At 45.2% G+C, this 9574-nt stretch overlaps 1 protein-coding gene across 1 annotated transcript in view; it reads left to right on the plus strand.

Moving 5' to 3' along the window:
* Positions 1-8316, plus strand: part of LOC308166724 (homeobox protein SIX6) — a gene marked incomplete at both ends in the record, with an annotated part of 165212 nt that extends 156896 nt beyond the window's left edge. Inside the window, 9 exons of the mRNA XM_080541050.1 lie at positions 825-931; positions 1527-1674; positions 2046-2422; positions 4519-4742; positions 4898-5005; positions 5674-5939; positions 6195-6306; positions 6616-6715; positions 6950-8316. Coding sequence (XP_080397176.1) covers positions 825-931; positions 1527-1674; positions 2046-2422; positions 4519-4742; positions 4898-5005; positions 5674-5939; positions 6195-6306; positions 6616-6715; positions 6950-7113 — 1606 coding nt within the window. The remainder of the gene's footprint in view (positions 1-824; positions 932-1526; positions 1675-2045; positions 2423-4518; positions 4743-4897; positions 5006-5673; positions 5940-6194; positions 6307-6615; positions 6716-6949) is intronic.
* Between the last annotated feature and the right edge of the window lie 1258 nt (positions 8317-9574).

A 9574-nucleotide genomic window follows, 5' to 3' on the forward strand; every position in this document is an offset into this window, starting at 1 on the left:
GTGGAAGGTGAGTAGGTGAGGGGGGGGAGAGTGGCAGTCCCTCTCATAATAATAGATGTGGACATGGGCGTACGTGTACACTGTAGACCGCAGTGCTAGACCACTGGACCACCCCAGTACTTATCTAGACCACTGGACCACCCCAGTACTGATCCTCTGGCTCCCATGTAATATAGAGGCTGCTGCACGTATCCTGGCTCATTATACGAATAACAGCCTTATAATTATTATAATTATTAAAGGCCTGCTGCATTTGTAAGACTGTCTGTAGCAGACAGTGGGGCAGTCCCACTCATATTTTTCATTTTATTGGACAGATACAGTGAAGACAGACAGGAAAGTAAGGAGAGGAAGAGAGAGAGGGCATGTCAGCAGGGCATGGGCCGAATTCGAACCAATGCCGACATAGGCATATGTGTGGTGCTGGACCACTGGACCACTCCAGGCCACCTAAATCGCACTTTCAATGTAAAATCTCCATTGAAAATGGGTTAGTCTAGGATCAGGCTTAAGCCTTGTCTATGAAATCAGCCCTTTGTACGTTAGCTGTATCTAGTGAGCTCCTGGATGTGGTGCCACAGAGCCCCCTAGTGGCCAATATACTGATGGGCAAGAGTTGGACATTATCAGAATCAGAATTTCTTTTATTACATTAATGTACGGATACAAGGAGTACAATTATTGGGTTCAGAATCAATTAGACATTCTGCATTGCAGCAGAAATACAAAATCAATAATGGAATAAGAAGGAGGATATAAACAACAACCAGAAATATTAATTAAATCTTCTTCTTCTCTTCCACCTCCTCCTCCTCCTCCTCCAGGATCACAGAGCTAATGGGGTATGACCCAGAGGACCTGTTGAACCGCTCTGTGTATGAGTACTACCACGCGCTGGACTCTGACCACCTCACCAAGACCCACCACGACCGTAAGCACAGCTCTGACCCTAACCTGACCCCTAGAATACTGACCCTAACCTCACCAAGACCCACCACGACCGTAAGCACAGCTCTGACCCTAACCTGACCCCTAGAATACTGACCCTAGCCTCACCAAGACCCACCACGACCGTAAGCACAGCTCTGACCCTAACCTGACCCCTAGAATACTGACCCTAACCTCACCAAGACCCACCACGACCGTAAGCACAGCTCTGACCCTAACCTGACCCCTAGAATACTGACCCTAACCTCACCAAGACCCACCACGACCGTAAGCACAGCTCTGACCCTAACCTGACCCCTAGAATACTGACCCTAACCTCACCAAGACCCACCACGACCGTAAGCACAGCTCTGACCCTAACCCGACCTGGCCCTAACCTGACCCTAACCCAGCCTGACCCTAGAATACTGAATTTAGAATTAGCCATTTAGCCAGACACTTTTAATCCAAAGCGATTTACAATTACAGATTACAGGGGCATTCCCCCTGGAGTATCTGAGGGCTAAGTGCCTTACTCAAGGACACACTAGTAGTGGTGTTTCAAGTTTCTAACTGACCCCCCCCCCTCTTTATTGTAGTGTTTGCGAAGGGCCAGGTGACCACAGGGCAGTACCGCATGCTGGCCAAGCGCGGGGGCTTCGTGTGGGTGGAGACCCAGGCCACCGTCATCTACAACAACAAGAACTCCCAGCCTCAGTGTGTCGTCTGCGTCAACTTCGTGCTCAGGTACAGACAGACAGACAGGGGACAGGGAGGTTTATGAAGACTGTTCTTAGGTTTTGAATGTGTGTCCGTATGTGTGTGGGTGTTTCCGTGTGTGTTCTTCTTCTTCTTTTTCTTCTTCTTCTCAATCCATAAACTATTGTCTTATTAAATGTTTTATCTATCTATCTATTTTCTTACATTTGCTTTTATTCTTTGTCATTTTTAGTTTCTTACTATGCTCCTCTTGCTGTATTTTAATAATGTATGTAAAGCACTTTGAATTGCCCCTGTTGTATGAAATGTGCTGTACAAATAAACTTGCCATGCCTTACCATGCTTGCACGTACAAAACAGACAAACTGAATCCTGACCTTCTCTCCCCTCCTCTGCAGCGGCATCCAGGAACACAAGCTGCTCCTCTCCCTGGAGCAGACGGAGGACACCAGGCCCGTGAAGGAGGAGACGAAGGAGGTGGAGGTGGAGGAAGTGGTGGTCGACCAGGAGGAGGAGGAGGAGGTAGTGGTGGAGGAGGAGGAGGAGGAGGAGAAGGAGGACCTCCTCTCCCAGGCAGACGTGTCCCCAGACCTCCTGAAAGTGGACCCGGAGCTGGACGTGATTCGTCTGTTCACCCAGACGGCTGAGGCCACGCCCCCCGGGGCCGCGCCCCTGACCAGCCTGTACGAGCGGCTGAAGGCGGAGCCTGAGGCCCTCACCCTGCTGGCCCCCGCCGCCGGGGACACCATCATCTCCCTGGACTTCAGCTGCACCGGTCAGTGTGTGGTGTGTGTCAGGGTTTCCGTTAGAAAAATTTGCCGTCGGACATCGTGTCCGGGAAGAATTCGATTTACCGGACAAACGTGATATATTCCGGTCATCATATTAAAATATATATATTTTTTTTTTTTCCAAAATCATATATTTTTTTCCTCCAAATCTAATGTTTGTCGCGGTGATTACTGTTGTGTAGCGGCCTATATATGCCATTTAATGTCTATTTCTCATCCGATACGATTAGATGCGAGCTATATAATATATAATAATATAACATGATTTGACGCATGCGCGCTATGCCATGCGTCAAATCCAGCGCTGAACGGGTCCAGCGCTGAACGGGCGCCTCACTGGGAACTGAACAGACAGCATCGATCAATGAACGGACTCCACATTACGTTAACTGAAGTTTGTTAAATTGTTTGGGATTAATGTGAGTTTTCTATTTTCTCTTTACAGTTTTACCCTTTTTTTTTTTTTTAATCAATAAAACAACGTCATTTCTATAAGTCTCGCTGGTTGGGAAGGCATTTCGTTTAGCTCGGGAGTATGACAATGGGAAGAACATAACTGTTTATTGAGAAACAATTGATAGGCAGTCTGGGATACGTATATAAAGAAATACCACAATGTCTAGATGTATAACATTTTATTGAACAGTAACAGTGCAAGCATGTAGGCTACGGGGAACAGGGATTTTGGTCAGTAGGTCCTTTGTACAGAGGGCGTTTCTCTCCGACAACACGTTCCCAGGTACCATGGAAGTCATAGGTAGTCCAGCACACTGACAGAGAGACAGACAGACAGACAGACAGACAGACAGACAGACAGACAGACAGACAGACAGACAGGCAGACAGACAGACAGATAGACAGACAGACAGACAGACAGACAGACAGACAGACAGACAGACAGACAGACAGACAGACAGACAGACAGACAGACAGACAGACAGACAGACAGTCAGCTTACTTCTACCCTTTTGAGTGGAATTACTCCTTTAATTAGCTGTTAGCCATCTCAAAGCCCCCTGAGTTGCTCGTCAACACTGAGAATAGACCACATTATAGAAACCAAAACACCGTTTTTTAAAATCCACAGGGAATAACCGAGAGTGTAAGGAAAGGCACACCCAGCGCTGTCAGTGGTGGGGAGACTTGAAGTGGCTTTGCTTGATTTCCATCACAGATTCAAGGATTGAAACACTGATGAAAATAGGGAGTAATAGTGATGGGATTATTTTAGATTATTTTAGATTAGATTAGATTAGATTAGGTGAGATTCAACTTTATTGTCATTGCAGAGTACAAGTACCAGACAACAAAATGCAGTTTAGCATCTAACCAGAAGTGCAAATAGTGATATAAAAACAAACACTTAACTTTCGGGGAAACTGCTAAAATAAAATAAATTAAATAAATTAAAAAAGAAAGCGACTATTAGCACCGCCGAATGACAACAAACGTATGAGTAATGAGTAAAACAATGTCACTTTTATAGTATGTTGTTTAACTTGCCGTTCGGTCGCCATGGCTCTGGTGTGTGTAGCAGCTTCAGCTAGCTGGCTGGAAACTTCTAGGGGTGCGTTCGTAAACACGCTCTGAGAGCGCCGGAGCGCACGCTGGCTTCGATGTCACAGAGCGACCGAGTCGTTCGATTGGACGAGAGGCGTTCCGCGAGTGCTGATCGGATTTCCAGAGCGTGTTTACGAACGCACCCAGCCAGCTTTAGCGAATTGTATTCAAAGGGAATTATTTTCACCGGACAATATGTCCGACGACTTTTCAATTTGTCGGACTTCACCAAATTTTACCGGACAAAGACCGGCAATTGCCGGTTAACGGAAACCCAGGTGTGTGTGTGTGTGGTCTGGAGCCCCTGTGTGTGTGTGTGTGTGTGTGTGTGTGTGTGTGTGTGGGGTCTGGAGCCTCTGTGTGAGTGTGTGAGTGTGTGGGTGTGAGTGTGGGTGGTCTGGAGCATATACATGGGGGAAACAAACTTCAGTGCTTTGCTGCGTTTGACCTCAAGATGCCACTTCCAAACCCTCATCTCATTCTAAACCCCCCCTCCTCTCCTCTCCTCCCCCCCTTGCAGACTCAGACATGCAGCTGTTGAAGGAGGTGCCCCTCTACAACGACGTGATGCTGCCCTCCACCAGCGACAAGCTGGCCCTGCTCCTGCCCCCCCCGGACCCCCCCCTGGCCCCCGCCAGCACCCCGGCAGACACCAAGGCCCCCCCTGGCCCGGGGGACTTCCCCTTCCCAGGGTCCTGCCCCCCAGACGCTTCCACCACACCAGGCAGCCACAGCTCTGCAGAGGTGAGGAGGGAGGGAGGAAGGGAGGGAAGGAAGGAGGGAGTCAGGGAAGGAAGGAGGGAAGGAGGGAGTGGAGGAGGGAGGGAGGGAGTGAAGGAAGGAGGGAGGGAGGGAGGGGGAACCTGGGAACACCACCAAAATGTCTGTCTCTCCTGCAGCCTGAGAGCCCGCTGGACTTCTGCTTCTCCATGGACTCCTTCAAACTGGACCTGGTGGAGAAGCTATTTGCCATCGACACAGAGCCCAAGACCCCGTTCACATCACAGGTACCATGCCTATCAACGCTGCGAGACGCTCTAGAAACACTCACTCACATACCTGCATCTTGGCTTATGTGTGTGTAGAACAACTGTTTTGATATCTGTTATTGAAATCCACTGTAAAGATGGTTGTGATCGTCTGTAAGCTTGCTGTGATAAACTTGTGTGTAGCAAGCCAGGTTTATTTGTACAGCACATTTCATACAACAGGGGCAATTCTAAGTGCTTTACATACAGCATTAAAATACAGCAAGAGGAGCATAGTAAGAAAATAAAAAAATGACAATGAATAAAAGCAAATATAAGAAGTAAATAGATAAAACATTCAATAAGACAATAGTTAATGGATAAAAGACATTGATAGAAGTGTTTGTGTTTAATTATTGCATAACTGCTGTAAAACATGAAGGTTTTTAGCTTAGATTTAAATATTTTTAGGGTTTGGGACTGTTTGATTTCTTCAGGGAGTTTGTTCCAGGAGCATGCGGCAGAGTGACTGAAAGCTGTTGCACTGTGGTGTGTGTGTGTGTGTGTGTGTGTGTGTGTGTGTGTGTGTGTGTGTGTGTGTCTGTGTCTGTGTCTGTGTGTGTGTGGTCAGCAGCAGGAAATCGCTGTTGTTGACTTTCCATGTTAAAGCATGAAGCTGACCTGACCTCCCTCCCTCCTCCCACCAGGCCATGGAGGACCTGGACCTGGAGATGTTGGCTCCCTACATCCCCATGGACGATGACTTCCAGCTGCGCACCCTGTCGCCTGAGGAGCCCCTCTCCTGCGGCCCCCCCAAGTCCCTTGAGAGCTCCTCCCCCCTGCACCTCATCCACGAGGTCCACAGCTACCCCGGCTCCCCCTTCAGCACCCCCCCGGCCAGCCACCCCGCCTCCCCAGCCCCCCAGGACCCCCCCAACACCCTCCACGACCCTGCTCCCATACACACCAAGCTGTAAGTACACACACACACCCTCCACCCTGCTCCTACACACACCCTCCACCCTGCTCCCATACACACCAAGCTGGAAGTTCTTCTTCTTCTCCTTCTCCTCCTCCTCCTCCTCCTCCTTCTTCTTCTTCTTCTTCTCCTCCTTCTTCTCCTCCTCCTCCATCTCCATCTCCTCCTCCTCCTCCTCCTTTTTCTTCTTCTTCTGTGTTAGTATCACAGCGTGGTGTATAACCCTCCCCCCTGCCTGTGCCCCCCCAGGTCTCCCCAGCTGGACAGAGAGCTGACCCTCAGGGGCCTGGCCAGCCAGAACACCCAGCAGAGGAAGAGGAAGCTGGACAGCATCACCTCCCTGTCTCAGGCTGTGGGGCTGGTACGTTGGTTTGTTTGGTTTAATCATGTTTAGTGATTTGATTGATTCAGTTGTTTTTACAGCATATGTTCTTTTAGTAGACATTTTACCCATTTCTAAGTTGGCACATAGTTATATATTTACATATTCAGTGGTATATTTGCATATTTAGTTATATATTTACATCTTTTGTTATATATACATATTTTGTTATATATACATATTTTGTTATATATACATATTTTGTTATATATTTGCATATTTTGTTATATATTTACGTTCTGTTGTATATTTACATATTTTTGGCCTAATTTGATGTGTTGTCCTCAGGGTGTGTTGCTGCAGGACACGTCTGAACGAGGGAAGAAGCTCAAGGTGTCCAAGATGATTGGTCGATCTGAGGCCCTCTCCACCCTGCTCCTCCCCACAGGTGAGTCCACCTGTCTGTTGGAATACCAAATTCCAACAATTGATTGATAAGTTGATTGCATGGCAAATAAAACATTATTGTTATTATTATTATTATTATTACTGTTGTTGTTGTTGTTGTTGTTGTTGTTGTTGTTATAACAATTTATTATGTCTGCCTTCCTCTCCTCCTGATCTCAGACCTGTCTAGTTATTATTATTACTCATGTCCTCTCTCCTCTCCTCCTGATCCCAGACCTGTCCAGTCGTCTGCTGAGCAGCAGTTCAGAGGAGGGGGGGTCTCCCTTCACCCTCCCCCAGCTGACCCGGTACGAATGTGAGGTGAACGCCCCCGTGCTGGGCCGGCAGCACCTGCTGCAGGGAGACGAGCTCATGCACGCCCTGGACCAAGTCAACTGACTCACCGCTCAACGCCCCCCCCTGCTGGACTAGACCGGACACTACAATTTATACCCGTTTTTTTTTTTTTTTTTTACACCCCACTTTATTTATATAATATGTCTCTGTATCCGTTTTTTTTTTTTTTTCCTTCTTAAGAGTTTGGGCTACCGTCTGCACACACACACACACCTACACACACACACAGACAGACACACACACACAGACCTACACACACACCTGCACACACACACACGCACGCATGCACACACCTACACACCTACACACACACACACACACACACACTTGGAGTTGAACCCGGAGGTGCAGTCTAGGTGGAGGGGGGAGGGTTACTGTAGTGTTAGAGGTACCTTGTTGTTTCTTTTCTCTGTCAGACAGCACACCTGTGGCGTTGCCCCGGATGACGCTGTTCCCTTCAGGTCTCCATGGCAACTGGCGCCACTGCCAGCAGTGTATTGTAAGCTTGAGTCGCACAATTTATATTTTCGTAAAAAAAAAAAAGAAACAAATATTACCAGCAATATATTACGCCTTTTTAAAAGTTAGTTGTTGAGGGATTTTCAACTGTTTTATTTTATTTTTTTCCTCTGTATTCGTCTGTATGTATGTACTGTATGTATTCGTACATAACAAAAGTATTTAGTCCAAAATTGTCTGAATCGGTTTGTTTTTTTAACCTTCAGTGGTTTGAATGTTCAAATCCCCATTTTGTGGTTAGTGTTCTAGTCTCAGGCTTCTGAACTAAATGTGTAGTTGTTAAGTACCTGTCACTTTATTACATTACTGTAATGTGTGTGTGTTTGCGTTAGTGTGCATAGACCAGGAAATCTTTCAGATTTATGACATAATGTGGCTTAAAGCCTTATTATGACTATTACTCTTAAACTGAGATACATGTAAGAGTCATTGCTTCCAAATACATTGTTTCTTCATTTTTTAATCAGGGATCGACAACTTAGCTCGATCATGTAATGGATTCATATTTTCTTTGCTGTCACTGTGTTAGCAGTTAGCAGCATCAAACAGTAGCCTATATTTAGAGAACAATGTTGTGTAATTCATTGATTTATTATTTTACCAATATAATTCTCATCATTAGCATAAAGTGTAAGTTCAAGCAAACCTTTTTTTCCTCAGTTTTAATCTGTTCTGTGTTGTTCTGTGTACCATAGTGTTTGGTCTCTCATGCTTCATCATGCTGTCTAACGTAAATTGCTTTAATAAAAAAAATTCGTCTTGGCATTTTCTTTTCTTCTGATGTCTTTGCTATAAAACACTAATGGTTTACCTAGTTCTCAGTGGATTAGTCAATAACAGTAAGCATTGTTTCTATACAGGGCCTTCGGAAGGTATTCAGACCCCATCACTTTTCCCACATTTTGTTGTGCTATAGACTCCATTTAAAATGGTTTAAATTTAAATAATTTGTCATCAATCCATACACAATACCCCAGGATGACAAAGTGAAAACACATTTTTTGTAATTTCAGTGAATTTATTAAAATTTAAATACAGAAATACCTCCTGTACATCAGTATTCAGACCCTTTGCTATGACGCTCTTAAAATGAGCTAAAATGCAGAAACTTCAACAAATCACTAAGTAGGTTGAAATAATACATGTAAATTTGGAATTACTATCTTTTGTTTTTATAGGGTCTCTGATTTGCATAGGAATCAATTACACACTGTTTGGATCAAATGGAGAGGAACAAAACTGATCAGGAATGTGACCCTGAGGCCTGGGGAGACTGGGGAATCCACAAAGTTATACGGTGGAGAGGAAAAAGCATAGTCAATGGGACAACATCATCTCAGTCACTCTACACAATTGGTCTATAACCAAGTCGCCAAAAAGAATCCCTTAATGGAAAATAATCTATCTCATATCCATAATTGTGTTTCCAACAATAAATTCAAGTGATAAAACAAAGAAAGTGGCTGGAAATGTGTTTATTTGGTTTTACTACAAAGCATTAAGTTTAGTGCAAATCCAGCACATTTTCTCTTGTGTGAAGAATAGTGGTAGCTGCATCAAGTTATGGGTAAGCGTGTCACTGCCAGGGACTGGGGAGTTTGTCAGGATCAAGAGACATTTATAACATTTGCTGAGTTGGTAGTGACACCCTAATCTACACAGTGTGTAATTGATTCCTATGCAAATCAGAGACCCTATAAAAACAAAGACAAGTTGTTCTTATGAGGCATTTATTAATCAAAATGACAATTGTACAGGTTTCATATTGTGCCTTTAGTATGGCCTAATGATACTAAAAGGGTTGCCCAAATATTAGAGAATAGAAAATATGTTTTTTTCTTGAGTGTATCTACATTTTCGAACGCGAGTACAGAAGAAATTTGTCCAGAAACGCTTCCTGTAGTTCCCGTGTGACGTGATCAACAATCGACGACCCGTAGCAGCAGTATCTATTGATCTGTCTGCTATTATCAGGCAGTAAATG

This window comes from Nansenia antarctica, assembly GCF_963989245.1.
Source record: "Nansenia antarctica genome assembly, chromosome: 1".
NCBI lineage: Eukaryota > Metazoa > Chordata > Actinopteri > Argentiniformes > Microstomatidae > Nansenia > Nansenia antarctica.